Source organism: Cyanistes caeruleus, chromosome 8 (assembly GCF_971803275.1).
Source record: "Cyanistes caeruleus chromosome 8, bCyaCae1.hap1.1, whole genome shotgun sequence".
NCBI lineage: Eukaryota > Metazoa > Chordata > Aves > Passeriformes > Paridae > Cyanistes > Cyanistes caeruleus.
In genome coordinates this window covers 24,711,546-24,728,299 of record NC_141708.1, presented here as the reverse complement: position 1 = coordinate 24,728,299, position 16,754 = coordinate 24,711,546, and the positions used below count along the sequence as shown (strand labels likewise).

Genomic DNA, 16,754 nt, shown 5'->3' with positions numbered 1-16,754 from the left:
TGAAAAATTTGCCTGTCAAAGTGAAAAAACCAGAAACTGCATATTTAAGAAATTGCATGCACAAGTGTCAGCAGGAGACCAGAGCCAAGGAAAGTTAGATTGCTCTGAGTTTATACATTTGTAGCTAAGAGGAATATTTGGATGACCAGCTACAATACATAAGTAAGAGTCAAGGATTAGAATTATATTTAAATACAAAACGTGGCCTTAGAGTCACATCAATTAAACCACAACAGAATTATTTAGAGAGATGTAGTACTGAGTGTGCCCTTGATGACCTCAGTGTTCAGACTGACTTCCATACACTGGCAACAGGATTAGACTTCTTCCAGTAATGTCTTCACTGGCCACCAAAGAAAGGCTTCTGATTTATATATACAAACACTCACATGCATAAAGTGTGCAAACACCCACCCACACACACATGTCTATGAAAAACATAATGAAGGTAAGACTTCCCTTGATGCCTAAGATAGTCCTGTAAACTTACACACACACAGAGATATTGACTACTTCCAAGGCATGAATGCTTGAACTGGAACCCCATTATCCTCCTGGAAAGTGCATCTTATGGAAACTGCTGCTGCATGATTAACTAGTGTCTAAATCCCTGCAGGGAAGCAAAACAATTATTCTCAACCATAGCACAGTTACTGCATTTGTATTAATGGGAGGGAAGAAGAGGATGAGACACAGAGCCTTCTAATGGGCAGCCATAACAAAAAAATACCCCAACAAATTAAGTGAGAGAGCATTTTTGTTGCTCTCTCAAAAGCCGTAAAATTTCTGCCCTGGACACTGCAAGACATGAAAGCAAGACTAACTCTACTTTTGCTTTTAGCACTGCATTCACAAAGCAGCAATACCAAATTCAGGGAACACTGAGGCACACACAGCTGGGCAGATGAAGGAGCAGAGCAGATACTTGCAGGATGAACAGAAACTACCAAGGAATGGTATTTGTACTATTTGTATCAATGTTCATGAATGGTTAGTTTACGAGCCTAAAGGAGCCAGTGAAAACCATGGCCCAGAGCACTGGTCCTCAGTCTCTCTGGGTTGTGACTGGAAAATTCAATGGCAGTTTCAGAGCTATTTAAAGCATACAGTCCATACAAACAAAAGACAAATATCATTTCAGCATAGCAGGTGGTCCACTACCAACTTTCATGTATAGCTGTTTCAACACAGCTGCTTATTGCTCATTTGTAAAGAAATACCTCATAAATAAAGAGAGAATGAAAATAATGAATAAAGATATGCATATAAATTTAGCCTCCATGAAGCTAGGTTGCTACAATTTAAAACTGCATTTGATGTAATTTAATTAGAAATATTGATTAAAATGAAGCCAGCTCACTGGATGATGATAATAGGCTAATAATAACAATTGATTTGGTTTGATAAATGAACCAAAAAGCGAACTGAAGGTACTTAAATTTTGACCTATTTAAGACCCACATTCCCTTTTCTTCTTGGCTTTATTGAATTTCTGGGGTTTGTTCAAAATATTATTAGAATGATACATCTGAAAAACACATAATTCACAAAAAAAATTGACAACTGCTGCTTCTGATGGCCCATTTTGAAATGCAGAGTTGTTGGGTTTCCCCCCCTCACTCCACTCCAGCTTTACTGAATTACATGTAGTGTGTGAGCAGCAGCAATAGTAATTAAAAATAATGAGGCCTGCTAGGTCTCCTAATTCTATTATCTTTATAGCATCAGGCTTCAAGCAACTCACCAGCAAAACAGCCCAGATGAGAAATCTCTTCTGAAGGTTCAGTGGTTGTTTACAATGCAAAAGGATAACCATTTCAGCCTGGAAATTAATAAATAAAATCAGAATTCTAAAGCAGACATTAGTGGACATGATTCAAGAAAAAGCAAGGGTTAGCTAATTGATATTTAGCATAAAAGTATGTGGTTTTTTTCTTCACGCAAGAAAACCTGAGGTAACTGAATGAAGTGCTGTAACATTATTTTTATTTTCTTATTTCTTTGCAGAAACTCTTATTTCTTCATGGAATAAAATGAAGAGCAAAATGTTGCATATGCTGACTTTCTGTGTCCTACGAATTCCATGTAAAACCCACAAAAGCTACCTTCAGCTTCAGTGGAACTGACAACATTATTCTAACTCACAGAATGCAAAAAAGGGGAACTTAAATATAGGTCTAAAGCAGGACTGTAACACAGTAGGTCCTTTGTCTCTCCAAAGCTATTAAACACAGAATTCTGTTTTATTGCTGTTACACTCTGATACTGTCTCTGAGCAGTAGGAGATGTTTCTTGTAGCTCACTAACACTTTATTTCGTACGCGACAAATGAGGCAGCAGAATTTTGGTTCCTAGGCTTAACATTTGCAAAACAACTTTCAGAAGATATTTAAATCTTCCTGTTTCTGCAGGCAATCAAAATCAGTAGCCTCCTGGAAAACTGGGAATAAGTAACCTCCAAGTCCAGAGCCTCATTCAACAGCTCATTTGTGTTCACTCCATCACCAGCTCTCATGTAACATCTTTCTCCACTGAAACTGGGGCACATTTACAGTATTAGAGGTGAAATACTCACTTGTGTGTGCACACAGGGGGATGGGGTGAAGAGCTTAAAGTATCCATATTTTTTGTATCCTGTATCACTTGACCTCACTACAAGCATCTTCAAATCTCCTTTGAATCACAAAGGTGACCCATGTCACTAAGACACTAAAAAAGGAGCTATTTAAATTGATGATCACAGTGAGTCACAGTTTAAGCCCATGGAAACCACTCATTATTTCCTTAAATGTTTCCCAAACACTTTATTCTGTTGCAGCAGAGTTTAGAAGGTAATCCAAACTGGCAGTACTGTTGTAGCAGATATTACTTGCAGACTTAGGGTGGAAAATAAAACTAAAATTAAAAACATTGAGGAACAGAAGCAGTATTTTGCCTAAAAATCTAAGAAGTCTAATTTTTTTAAAATTTGTTTCAAATTTAATTGATAATAGAAATACAAAAATAATTTCTTTCACATATATATTCATGTTTTTGGAACTTTATATAAAATAATGCCATTGATACTAGATACCATTTGTTTTTGCAATTTAAATGGCAAAATCAAAACCCCAGAATGTACTGCAAAACAGATGGAGTTTTTTTGCTAATTTTGTGACACCACTCTCATTTATTTGGAATATTTCAACCAGCTTCAGGTCTTTCCACATATTACTTTAAAAATTATTTTAGGACTTGGGGTTTTTTTAAGGATATATTTCTTAACAATAAGGAGTTTGTGGGTTTACTCTTTTTATTATATTTTTTTCTTCTAAGGTTTTTTTTTAAGATAATAACAGAGAATACCTAACAATTCTGAAAATTATTCTCTTACTTCAACAGCCAAAAGTACAGAGAACTTATTTTTCAGGGGCATATTTGTACTCCTGGGTCAAGAAGATACGCAGCTAAATTGAGTGTGAGGTTGCTTAATTAAAGGATTAGTAACAATTAAATGACTGCAACCCTATTCATTTCAATACAATGAAGAAGGTAAAAGAAACCAAAAATAAGACCAAAATGTGAAGCTTTGCATGAGAAAGAAAAAAAAGAAAACCACACACTTTACTGTTCAATATACAACTTTTCCCACATTTCTTTTTTTGTATTTCCCACAGCAACAGAAATATCCAAATATTAATGCCAATTATATTTATTTCAATAAACAGTGGCCTTTGCATTACTTATTTTCCCTGTGATTTGCTACCATTCTTTCAATGTGTATACCTTGTAACTCCAGTATTTCTATAAAATCAACAAATTCTATACCCCATCTCTTTGGCACATACATTATATGCACAATCTCTTCAGAAAATATGCTTACTAACCTCCGTTGTGTTGCCTTCCACCTGTGGACTCATGAAAAGGTAACAGCAAGAGCAAAGGTCAGAGACCAACAAAAGAAATTGAGAAACCTCTCCTACATATTCCTATCAAATAGATAAGAAAATTATGAAATCCAGCACAAATGGAAGCAAGAAGGAGTACTGACTATCTGAGACTGGTAATTAATCCTCTGGGATCTGTGCATCCCTTGTTAAAAACAGATGGAGCTGAAGAGGACCTGCAGGAGATGCTCTCAAGTAACTTTGGCATCCAGCAAACACAGTATCATGAGACTTCCAACTATCCAGATTCTTGACCCCGTTCTTTAAGAAGTGCAAAACCATGTTTTCCTGGGGCTTCAGCAGAAATCCACCACCCCTTCTATCTTATATCCCCGGTTATCAAATGTGGAGGTTATTTTAGGAGATATTCACACAAAAACCTTCACGTGGTTCTCCACACATCTTTATATAAATGTGGACTTTGTTTCCATCTGTTGGGGAAAAACCCAGGCTGGCCTTGGTTGTCATGTGCAAAAGAGCAAAGACAACTCAGAACTATGTGTTTCAAATATCTTAGCAGAGTTGAGCCAAGTTCAAACTCAGCATTAATAATTAAAGAATAAAGATCAAAGCATTGGACACATGAGCAGAATCCTCAATGATTTTAGTGACAGTTTTGAAGACAGTCTAAGTTGAGACTTGCTATGCATTTGGCTTCGCGTGGTTGTTGTTCACCATCTCATTTTTTTATCCTCAGTATCCTCTTCCAGCTGTCTCATATATCACGCTCATAATTGCTGTGGATTGGAGAACACCATTCTGTGGCCTGAGTGGAAATGGAAAGCTTAGGAGGAAAGTCACAGATAATTACACTGGTTAGCATGAGTCAGAGTCCAGGGTAGTGCTGGCAGAGAAATGCAAGGAAATATGAAATTGTTTTTCAGCTGAATGCTGGAGAGTTCTGTATGGAATCACAGGGAAAGCACTCAGGGAAAAATGTATTAAAAAACAATCAGTATGTTCCAAAGAGAAGCAACCCGTCCCTGCTTCCTTTCTGGGACTCACAACAGAGCACTGGAACTCATAAAGGAAAAATTCAGTAACTTCAGATATAACCGCTGAATAAACACATAAACAATCTCAGTGGAATTAAAAAAAAAGGAGGGGGGAGGAGATGGATAGGGGGGGAGCAATAGATGCATCTGAACATGTGGATTTAAACTTCAGAAGAAATCAAATCTCACTAGTACAAGAAAAGAGCATGAAGGAAACATATGAGTCCATGAAATAGATCATATATCCACTCTCATTGGGAACTTTCATAGCAATCACCTGCATCATTATTACTTTTAATTAAATGCACATTAAGACAAAGATAAAAAAGTCTTTTGTGAGATAGAAGTAAAATGACAGAGTACTCAACATGGTTAGTATTTAAGGAAAGTGTAAAAGTAATCATTAGGAAGTTGATTATAAAGTTATCTTAATCAAACACCATTATAAGCTGCTACTCAGACTGTGGCCTTACCATCTGTTCCCAGAACTTTGCTCCTACCTTGGGCTGACACTAATGACCACACCACCATAACATGGCTGGATCAGGAGCCTGATTCAACCAAACACTGGCCAAGTAAGGACTGTTTCTCAGGCTGGATGAGGTCCCTTGTTCTATGTTCAGGCCATGATCACTCAGCCACTTAGCCAGAACACAGGAGGAACAGCATGGGCAGCTGGCAGTGATAGAGACTGTGGCTGGAGTTTGGGACTGTCTTGCAACAATTCTACAGAGCTACACCAAGTGGAGCTGGCTGTGCAACCTCAGCCTGAGCACCTGGTCTTCCCCAAGGTGCAACCAGACAAACCTCAGCACTGTGAAACAGGTCCTGACAAACAGAACATGATCCAACATACATGCATCAATTGTACATCCTGAAGCACTTCTCAAACCCGCAGGGACAGCTACTTCTGTCTCTATTAGCACAAAAGGCAAAACCAGTCTTCAAATTTGTGATAGAATTATAGACAGAGGAAATGGGTAGGCATTTCTCAATTATGCCTTGATAGAAGTTCATTCCCTCCACACACTATCTACTTACTTTCCAGATGGAAATAGATTAAATTAAATGGGTTAAGCATGCTTTGCTAATGGTGCTACAGAAGGGGTATCCACAGACCTACAGTGAGCAGGTACAGAAGCAATGCAAGTGAACCACCTTGGCAAAGACCTACAGAAAGACCCACTTTTATAGATACTGATTACTTACAGCTCTTTCATGTAAAGAACAGAAAGCGAATATTTTTCTAAATGGCAACAGCTTTTCAAAATCTCCTGACTTCCGCTGTAGCCAAACATTTTCCATCACCCTTATCAGCCTCACAAAGTCATAATTTGTCTCTTTGATATGGAGAATCTCAGCTTTGCAAACAGACTGCTATTATAATTGTTTTCTGGCTCTTATTAGTGGAAATTTTAATTTGCTGAGATTACATATGCCAGAAATGGTCATTCTTCTAAAAGTAATTGTACACATATTGCCGAAATACTATACTAATAGACAGCTCAGAAATGTATGCAGTTATGGGAGTTGTACTGAAGACCAAGATTGAAAAAACAGCCAGATTCCAGTTTCATCTACAGCATTGCCCAAAAATATTTAGCAAGGATCCTTTCAAGTGGGTCATCAGGAGGCATTCATGAAGTGGAAAATGAATCAAAATATCATTGACAAGTGTTTCCTATTGGCTCTAAGACTAGAAGCATGATTTCTCTGAACATGTGCCTAAAATGTTTTCTTTTGATGCTGAGGAGATTGGAATTGGCATCTTTACATGTGACGGGTATATCTGAATGTCTCAGACCTTGAGATCTGTTTAACAGAATTAGAGCTTATCTGTTTAGTCTAAATGACTATCTTGTTGAAATAGCTCTGCCACTGAGAAGAGAAGATGCTGGATTTTAGATGCTTTCTAAAATCAATGCAAAGTTTGCAATGAACTATAATAATGACTATTTTGTCTTTTTACCCTGGTGTCCTAAATCTGTACAGTCTGCAAAAATGAAAGTAGTATCAAAAATATATTTGGTATACTACTTGATAAAAATTACCTTCTGGACATGAAACTAAACACTTTCATCTCTCTTCAGCATAAACATGTAGATGATAAAAACCTCTACTCATGAGCTTTACCTCAGCATACCTTTCAAATCTTACAGAATCTTACAAGATTCCATATCTGAGCAAGTAGACCAAACACCACCATTAATGTATAATGTGCTCCTGGAGTATGGGAGATGAAAGTGCTGCTGAAAGTCACCTGCACAAATGACAACAGAATTCCACTGATCACCCCAGTGAGTCTGCACTGCTGAGGGCACCGTTTTGGCTGTGGCTTGGTGTCACTGGGTCCTGACTATGCCAGTCATTTCCTCCTCCCTCCTGTTCCCTCCCTCTCACTTTTCCCCTTCACTGCTGCTGGCACACATGCATAAACCATGCCAAGAGCCTGATTCAGCTGAAAATATTGCTGGGGAGGAAGAGAAGCAGGGATAACACAGGTCAACAGGAGTTGCCTGCAATTGGATTGGCTTAAACTAATCTTGAAACAACACCCTTAGAATCCAAAGAGGCTATTCCTCTTTGTATCTATCAAGATGTGCAGAGAGTCAGCTACCCCATTTAATTGCATGGGCATAGCTAAAAGCTATGAATGGGAAAGGAAGGAGATAGCCTTGTCTGAAACTTTATAATGCAACCTGGTGCACTGTAGACATAATAAAATTATTTGCTAAGCCAGTCCACACATTAGAAGACCAGCTGCCTAGTGTCTAACTATGAAATTACTCTGCAAATGAAAAGCAGGAATAAAGAGGAGCCAAATGGAAAAATACTTCCTGACCCAGCCAAAGAAAATAATTCACAACAGTTTCCCAGCAGAGAGAAAGTAAAAAGAGTACATGTAAAGCACTAAGTAGAAACTGAACTTCAGGGTAGTCAGCAAATAATCAGGTATTTGAATGGGTGTTTCAAAGACTCACCCAGTTGCCTGGGGGAAATAGAGCTAGACCTGTTATACAGTTTAATGACTGAGGATATTCAGTTTCTAAAGTCTGACACGTAAGAACAAGCAATGGACATGGTATCAATATTTATATGAAAATGAGATCATCTGCCTCTTCATATCACTTTTCCTTTAATAATCTCCAAGTTCTCTACATATTATGTATAACTGTTGCAAACCAAGATTATTTCTCCAAAGTCAGTGAAAGGACTATTCCATAATGTTAGTCCACTCCTGAAGACCACTTTGTAGGCATGGAAATAGCCACAGATTTGCCCCATCACATATCAAAGACAGACCCCGAGGTATCATTCCTTCCTCAGTGAAATGGATCACACAAAATTCTCTTTGCCTTCCCCTCGTGTTTTTCACCATAGGAATTACATTCTCAGCAAGTTTAAATTACCTTAACTTCAATTAACTTAATGAATTTATATCAATTTATTCCTGCAAATAATGTGCTTTGAGTATTCTGGTGTTCCATTTAGCTGTAACTAAAAGAATTCAATTCTAATTATTACCCTCTTTTTTTCCCCCCCAAAAAACCCCCTGGTTTTATACTTTTGCCCAAAACAGCTGTGGGACTATGCTAAGTAAAAAGAAGTCCCTGCCTTCTTAATCTTGTCATCACATAGCTAATTAAAAACATATATCCTTTTTGGAAGCCCAGGCCCTGGAAAAACACAAGTTTTGGCAGCCTCATCCTGGTTGCTAGTATATGTTTTTTTCATGTTATGCAGTTTTGGATGAAAGTGTTCTGCACACAAGAGCACCAAGAGACATATTTTCTGCAGATACACAGAGCTGAGAGTGTAATTTGCACTGTACTGCTTGCACTGTGCTCCTAACAAGAAAAATGCTGTTAATACAAAAATTTTATACCTTGCTACTGTCAGGTTTTCCGTGTTTTTTTTTTTAAATTCTAAGAACTTAATAGAAGCCTCCCTCTTTCAGATGTACCCTAGATATATATAGATTGACATAAACAGATTAGGGAACACAGATGTCTGGTGACCCACAGGATCTCTTGGATACTGCAACTGAAATAAGTATTACAGAGCACTGTCCCAGAGTCACCAAGGGAAATCAAGAAAAATTTCAATATTTTAAGATCACAGCAGAGTCCAGAATGGAAGACAATTCCCTCAAACTTCTATTCTGTACCTCAAACTTTGGAGAGAGCTGTGCATTTTTAGGAAGAGATGTGGAGTTTCAAAAGAACTGCTGCACTGGAATTGGCGATCACTTCTTCAGATAAGGATCCAGCACTCACTAACTTTCACTTACCTGATTAGTCAGGCTTTTTCATTGTGTAAAGTTCAAGCCTTGGCTTTTAATGTGAACACTGAAAACTTTATACCTTAAGAGCAAGGTGATTTCAGTCACTTGGTAGGTGGTAATCTTTCCTCTGGTACAATTCATGAAGAATCTCATTCAAAGGAATAAAAACAGAAGCCTTTGCTACATTTTAAGTGTGATAAAGAAAAATACAAGCACACTGAAGTATTAAACTCATTCTTACTTGTGCTTTTTTTGTCGGAATAAGAGCATTTAGCCTTCTCATCTACACAAATTATAGGATTGTAGAATTTGCCTGTGACAGTTACACGCCACCTATCATTTTGTAACATAAACCAATTCAGCAGGTTATTTGGATTTTCCATGTAGCAAATAAGCTGGGTCAGGCCACTCTCAGTAATGAAACACCTGGTAATATCAAACACTATGACAGTACATATGAAGGCACATGCTCCCAGGACTAGACAGAACAGAATACTGAGAAGCAATAATAGAACTATTTAGAAGGCAGTGATAAAAATTGCTTTATATTTGCTAATACCAGCAGATGATATCCATTTCCCATGGCATATAATGTTTCTTTTCCCTCTTCCACTTACAAGCCAGGGAAAACATAGACAAAAAAAAAAAGTATCAAAAAAAGGTGCAGCTGTGCACAAGAAAAAATATATTCTTACATGTATATGTGTATATGTATATGTTTATGTGTATGTATGACAGAGAGGGACATTCACCTTTTGACTACTTGAGACCCCACCCTGAGCATTTGGTAACCACATCTACTGTGAAGCAGGAAACAGAAAGAAAATCTTATCCTACAAAGTGAAATGGAACAAAAACGAGCTCTCTAAGCTCAGTTGCAGGTTGCATAGTCCAAAACAGATTCAATTTACTTCTGCATTTAACAAATTTAATCAACACCCTGTCACCAGCTGACTTTTTGAGAAGACTTCGGAGATTTAATGAGCTCAACTTGAAACTGTCATTGGACAATATGGACATGGGAATTAGTCAAGACTTCTGCAAAACAAAATATTAGGGAAAATGGTGCTTGGCAAAAAATAAACTCAAATTTATCTTAGAATATGATGCTCTCTGAACAGTAAGCAATAAAGAAAGCATTAAAATTTGCCAGTCCTATTGAAAAATTGCCAAATACAGATATTAATGTAAATAATTAATGTAAGTTTTTTAAAAAAATACAATCTATATAAATTTATTCCTTAATTACTACTCATTTCTCTAAAATTCTAGAGAACACAAACAAACTTACAGACAAAAAAGGACATTTTATCCAACAAGATCAGAGGAGAGGTGGAGGGAATTTCACAAACAAATTTATAGCTGTCTCCTTAGAAACATATTTTTATACACCAGAAATATTCTACTTCACATTTTAAAGAACTCAAAATTTAAACTTTTCTGAAATGTTTCCAAGTACATCAGATATTTTGCACTATCAGTTCAAAAGAATAAAGAACTTTTGTTATTTTTATTCAGAGAAAAGATAGAATATCACATTTGAGAAGATTCTATTCTTAACAAATGAAACAACTGAAAAATGCAACAATAGGATATTCCATCAGGAAATTTTTACTGGGATAGAAGTGATTATGGACCTTCAACAGGAGGAGAATTAATATTATAAATTCTAGAGAAATTTAAAGAAAAGAGCCTGCAAAATTGAAACATATTGAAATGAGAATAACTGATACAGAATATAATATACAATTTCCAATTTAAAAAATAAGAAATATGACCATTTTAAGAGATGCCTGTTTGAGTTACCACAGAATGTGAGAATCCAATCAAAAACCAGCCCAGCTATAAATGAGGGAAACTCTAAGCAGAGAAAGAGTCACCTAGCCATAGTATTTAGTGTAAGCAGTAGAGGATGGAAACAGAAGGAAAAATATAAAGCTTTAAGGCATTTCAGTACTCTCATGCTTTATAGAAGAAATTATTACAGTAATCTTTGGTTGTTTTGTTAATATTACTGAATAAAATTTTGTGGTACTTGGATAATTTTTACTCATCTGAGCTGCCAACTGCCTGTGTGGTTATCATTCAGTATTAATGCAGTTTTGGCCCAGGGCTTTAATTTCTGAATTTCTTTTTGGATAGTCTCAGATGTGGTAAGATTGTCAGTATGCTAAAGTTTCTGTTGAAAGGCTTTTTATACATGTATATGGGAGCTTTGTGACTTCAAGCAGTGCGTAAATCAGTGCCACACTAATATAAATAAAATGCATGACTTGAAAAGTTTAGATATTTTTTTCCATCTTATCTGTTAACAATGCAAAATATTAATAACAGGATTCGTATTTCTGGAAAAACTTACATTAAAACCAAGCAGGCAGAACTACAGCATCACTCACCTCTGTCCAGCACACAGTGCCCTGGCTCTTGTCACTCCCACCCCAGTGGGAGCACGTGCACCAGTTTGTCACTCTGTACTGGGCTCCTCTGAAGGCCAAACTCCAAATCACCAGGCAGCAGGAGCCTTTTGGCACTCTGAAGCTGTAGCAGGAATCAATACAGCTGTTAGGCACTGTTTAATAGGCTTTGTAGTGCAAGTGTGCTGAATGACAGTTTCAGCCTGCTTTCACCTCTTCTCCTCTTCTTTCCTCATCTCCTAGAAAAAGGAACCAGAAGAAAAAACCAGTAAGTTCAGCACATGGTAGCTGATATTCCACCACTGTCACTAAACTGGGACTTCTGTTTTTTACCTGCAAACTCCCTACAAAACTGCCAAGGCATGAAACTAATGCCAAACCTGAAAAGCAACATTTTCCCCTTCCTTTTCTAATTCTAAAGAACTACTAAACCAAGCTGTTTGTAGAATTATTAGATCAAAAGCGTGCAAATTGCATTTGTATGTTAAGGGGTTTGCACTGTCACAGTCAGAGTATGGGCATGAAAACATATGATTTGGGCAAACACCTGCAAGTCTCCTTCAATAATAACCAGAAGTTTTTTATCCAGCTATGTAATATCCCCACACATACACCTACAAGAGCAGCTTTTGTTTAGAAAAGTTGTTTTTTAACACAAATTATCACTTTCTTGAATGTGTTTTAAGCTTTGCAATATCTCTGAGAGGTTGATTTCAAATTAATTCTCCTGACCCCTTTAAAGCACACATTTCCAAATACTGCCAACAAACATTCCAATAATTTGATTCAGGAGGGCAAAACCTGTATATACCACAACTGATTCTTCCAAAAAAATGAAAGCAAGAGGCAGCTTTCTTTTAAACAGTAGAAAACTTCCTCCTTTGGACTCTTTTCTACATATATTAGGCAACAGATTTTTCATTTACAGCTTGTGATAATTTTTGTCTTATCGACACTGTAAAGGGAAAATCCCCACAAAATCAAATCCACAGCAATGGGGAGCAAGAGGAGACTGCTTTAATCCTCTCTAGGTTTGTTTTTCCATTGCTCTACAGTTTCTGTACATCCTCCTTGTAACACTGAAGGAAGACATTCAATTTCTAGTGAGGAAACATTAACTGTTTGTCATCTTCAAGGTGAATATGTTGGTTGAGAAAGCAATTGGGAGGATTTAAAGACTTGCTCTAAACTGCAGAACTGGTGAAGGGCTAGTGGCCAGAAGCTGATACAAACGCAAGCAAGCTGGGTAGGAGCAGGTTCAGCTCAGAAATCTGGGATGTAACTTAAATAGCAGGGACATGGCCCTTGCTTCTGGGTCTTTAGAAGACTTGTGCTCTTCTAGGGAGATTGTTTCACAGTGCCCCAAACACAGGGTAAGTTTTTCAAATGCATCTTTTCAAACACTGTGTGCTTGCAATGTAAATGATATTTCTTCCTTGCATCAGTAAAAAGAGGACATGCATTGTTTTCACAAAAATGGGGGTCGGAAAAGACCATAAAAAGACCACAAAAATACCACAGTGAGACAAAAATGTGAACACAAATGTAGTATGTACAGACTCAAAGTTCATGATGACTCAAAGACTTTAGATGACTAAGGTTTTAATAGAGGACTTAATATCTTCCTAAAACTCTAAGAAGAAACCTTGTAAATATATCTGGTACAGATGGAATGGAAAACAGAGCCAGACTCAATGACTAGCAAGAAAGTCAAAAACCAGTCAGAAATAAAATAAGTACACAGTGAAATTACTTTGAGGAAGCTTAATAGATTTATTATTTAGTCACTCAACATGAGGCTGAGCAATGTCCAAGGGAAACAAGGCAGAGGCATAAACTGCTGCTTCAATTTAAGTGGAAATCCTAACTACCCTTCTAGCTAATGCTTTACACATATGTTGATGTCAATAACAAATTTCAAAACAAATCCTCTTGGGTTACAAAAGTGCTGTGAAGACAGTACACAATCAACTATTCTCCCTACTGGAGCAGCAAAATCAGTAAAGTGACTGAACTAATTTAAAATCTCACTCAGCACTGTAGTGCTCATATATATAACGAAATACATTTGGAGTTTTTTAATCAACTGTGACTAAACAAGGTAATATTAAAAGATATTGGAATGGGGAATCCTTTCTCAAGAATGGAGCCATAAAATAATTTGAAATCATATTAATACCAGTTCCTAAAATGTAATTCAATTAATTTAAAATTCAATGCTATGCAATTAAAACTTTAAACCAATTGGCCAAATCATTAGCAGAAGTTAAATTTAAAAAAAAAAGTTGCATAAACTGTTCAGAATGATAAAGATACATTAATAATTTAAATATTTACCATGAAAAGTAACACTATGAAAGAGTGAAGCTATTTAAGTAAACAAACAAGATTAGGAACAAAATGCTGAAGTAAACATTTCTTTATAAAGTAAAACAGCAACACTCCAGGCCTTTATATTCTGAAGGAAGGAAAACAGTTTTCCTTTTCACAGGTTTTAAGAGAAGTTGTTTTGTTTTCTCAAATGAAAGATGGGCAAAAGATGAGACTTAACACTTTGGAGTTAATTCATCTCCTTGTCAGATCTGATACTGAAAGTTCTGAAATATTTTCATTATAAATAAAATAAAAAACACCGTTCTACTGGTATTCAAAGTATGAAATATTCAGAGTGTGCACAAACAGCTCCACATAACTTACAACTGCATTGCCCCAAAAAGTGTTATTGCATGAATGTAATGTTTAATAAAGCAGTGGAAGAATCAGATTTCTCATTAAATTCTTTGAAACCTCTGGAAAAATATATGTCATATCTCTGTCTGAATGATGCCATAGTGTGCAGCTTAGAGACTCTCAGCAGACTCTCTGTTTTTCCAAATGGAGCAAATACACATGAATCAGTCATGTCCAGTCCAAAATAGGAGCATTCTTCCTTGTGTCCTCTACTAAAACTAGCACTGTACTACTAATGGCTATGAACAATGCTTACAAGCACCTGCAGTAGGGTGTAAAGCTAGTTTTAAATGTGTATCTCTGGTCCCTTATCAGTAAGTTGCAGAGGGCAAATGGTGCTTAATGTCTCAGCTCCCAATGACAGCTCTGCCTGAACAGTATCAGAGCCACTGCTAAACTGTTTATCATTAAACCATCATGTGCCAGTCTCAGCTTACAAAATAGAAATGTTCTTCCCTACAGGGAGGAGGAAAACAGAAAAATATTGACAACACTGGCAGGTCCTTTAACACTTATGAATTAGAGAAAACACTCATTTTAAATAAGTTCTAAAGCATTAATCCATTTGGCTGAAGATATAACACCAGGAAAGAAAAAGAATTGCAGGCAGTTGAGACTGCCACTAGAGCAAGCTCTGGATAACTTTGTTTTAAAGTTGATTTGTCCAAATAATCTTACATCAAGCTTTCCCTTGCTGGTTAGTATGAATGTCTAAAGCACTAGGAAGAAGCCATAAATAAGAGTAAGTGATATTTAACCAATAAGACATGACACACAAATAATTTCTGGACTATTAATGAACGTCTCAAGTGTATTGTAAAGCATGGGGCCAAAGATCTAGATTGCCTTATCTTTCACATAAAACAGGAATCATGAAAAATGTGGGAGGAGGACATCAGGGAAGAGTCCTACTCTTGTGTTTCCAGATGGATGCCACAGTTCAAATAAGCCTCACAGCCAAGATGTGAGCTGTATTTTTGGTCAAAAACTAATTAATTTCTACAATAGGAAAGGTGAGTTTCTTTATTTTTGATTAGGTTTAAATGTAAAGTTTACTCTTCACCAGTCACTAAATTAATTTATAATGTATACACTCTGGAATTTGAAAGCTTTGCACTCTCAAATTTTCAAAAAAAATCAGAGAGCAATGTAAACTATTTGGAGATACATCTCTGGGAACTAGGAGTTGACAGTCTTTTAAAAGCCATGTCGAGTTTCCTGGGACAACAAGGAGCAGGAAGATGGCAGTCCCCAATAGCAGAACTTTCTGGAGCCCCATGAAACATTTTGAATATCTATATAGTCACTATCTGTATCTTTCTCTCAACAGTCCTCACTCATCAGGTTTTGTGAGCTGCTCTTTTTTGTTCTTGTGTTTCCCAAGAGTGTGTCCCCTCTGCATGCTCACTACCTGCAAGGACAACTTTCACAGGTTCCACATGGAGTTAAAGCACAAAGACAGGGTGTTTGCATTACATCATTACAATCAAAAGCTGAAAGAGACCTTAAAACTATCATCCAGTTTCCAAAACCTCAGGCAGATTGACTTTTATTTCAGTGGTGCAAATTAAAAATAAGTGCAGGGAGAAAAAAAAAAAACAAAATTAGAAAATAATTTTGTCCTTTTATTTGAGTAAAATAATGGTTTTCCCATCTAAATGTCTATATGATAAAGTAACTATGTTACACAATTTTTATTTACCACTCTACTATGGATAGTGATTAGATATAGCACACAGTCAGAATTATCAATTTGCCTTCAAAAAATATAATTACAGCTTATACTAATTTTTTTCAATAAAAATGTAGAAACCTATACAAATAATACAGTACTCAGAACATTCAAATTCCTGAGATGCTCTTTAGTCATGTAAATTTTAATGTACGATGTACCATGTACATTTTATCTAGAAGGTAATTTAGTTTGACAGCAATAATGTTTAATTTCTGGTAAATGGCTTGTTTCTCCTAACTGTGTAGCAGTAAAAAGCTATGAGAAAACCCTAAAAGTAAAAAATATTGTTTTGCTTTAGCTTCAGGTACAACAAAATAACGAAAGGATTTTATCAGACACTTTAATCTCAACATTGATTAGGGGAGATGAAGGAATTTGTTAAACTTGTTAGTTTTTAATTGATTTTCTACAACATGGACATTATGACTTCCCATTTGTTTGCCATCACAGATACTGATCAACAAAGGAATACTAAGATGTAATGAACCAACCAACCTCCATAGGCACAGGGAAAAAGCCACAAAGTTAGCTTCAGTCCTCAGACAATTCTCAGGGTTAACCTGTAAGCATTATTAAGTAGCTGACTGAAGGAAGAGGTGAATAATCTTTATGCTGTTCTCGTTGTAAGTAGCAAGCCTTGTATTATCAAACATACATATTCTAGAAGAG

The 16,754-nt window shown here is 36.5% G+C and overlaps 1 protein-coding gene across 6 annotated transcripts in view; it reads right to left on the bottom strand.

The window, feature by feature from the left end:
• RET (ret proto-oncogene) overlaps nucleotides 1-16,754 on the bottom strand; it is a 220,916-nt gene that overhangs the window by 120,536 nt on the left and 83,626 nt on the right. For 5 of the 6 annotated variants that reach the window (XM_086899683.1, XM_086899682.1, XM_086899680.1 and 2 more), the window contains 3 exons: nucleotides 11,834-11,859; nucleotides 11,603-11,744; nucleotides 1,745-1,822 (listed from right to left, as the gene is read on the bottom strand). Coding sequence is in view for 3 of the 6 variants with exons in the window: in XM_086899680.1 (XP_086755806.1) it covers nucleotides 1,745-1,822; nucleotides 11,603-11,744; nucleotides 11,834-11,856 (243 nt within the window). In the remaining 3 variants the exon portion in view is untranslated. Of the gene's footprint in view, nucleotides 1-1,744; nucleotides 1,823-11,602; nucleotides 11,745-11,833; nucleotides 11,860-16,754 lie in introns of those variants that run through there. The other variant, XM_086899684.1, reaches the window with a different exon arrangement.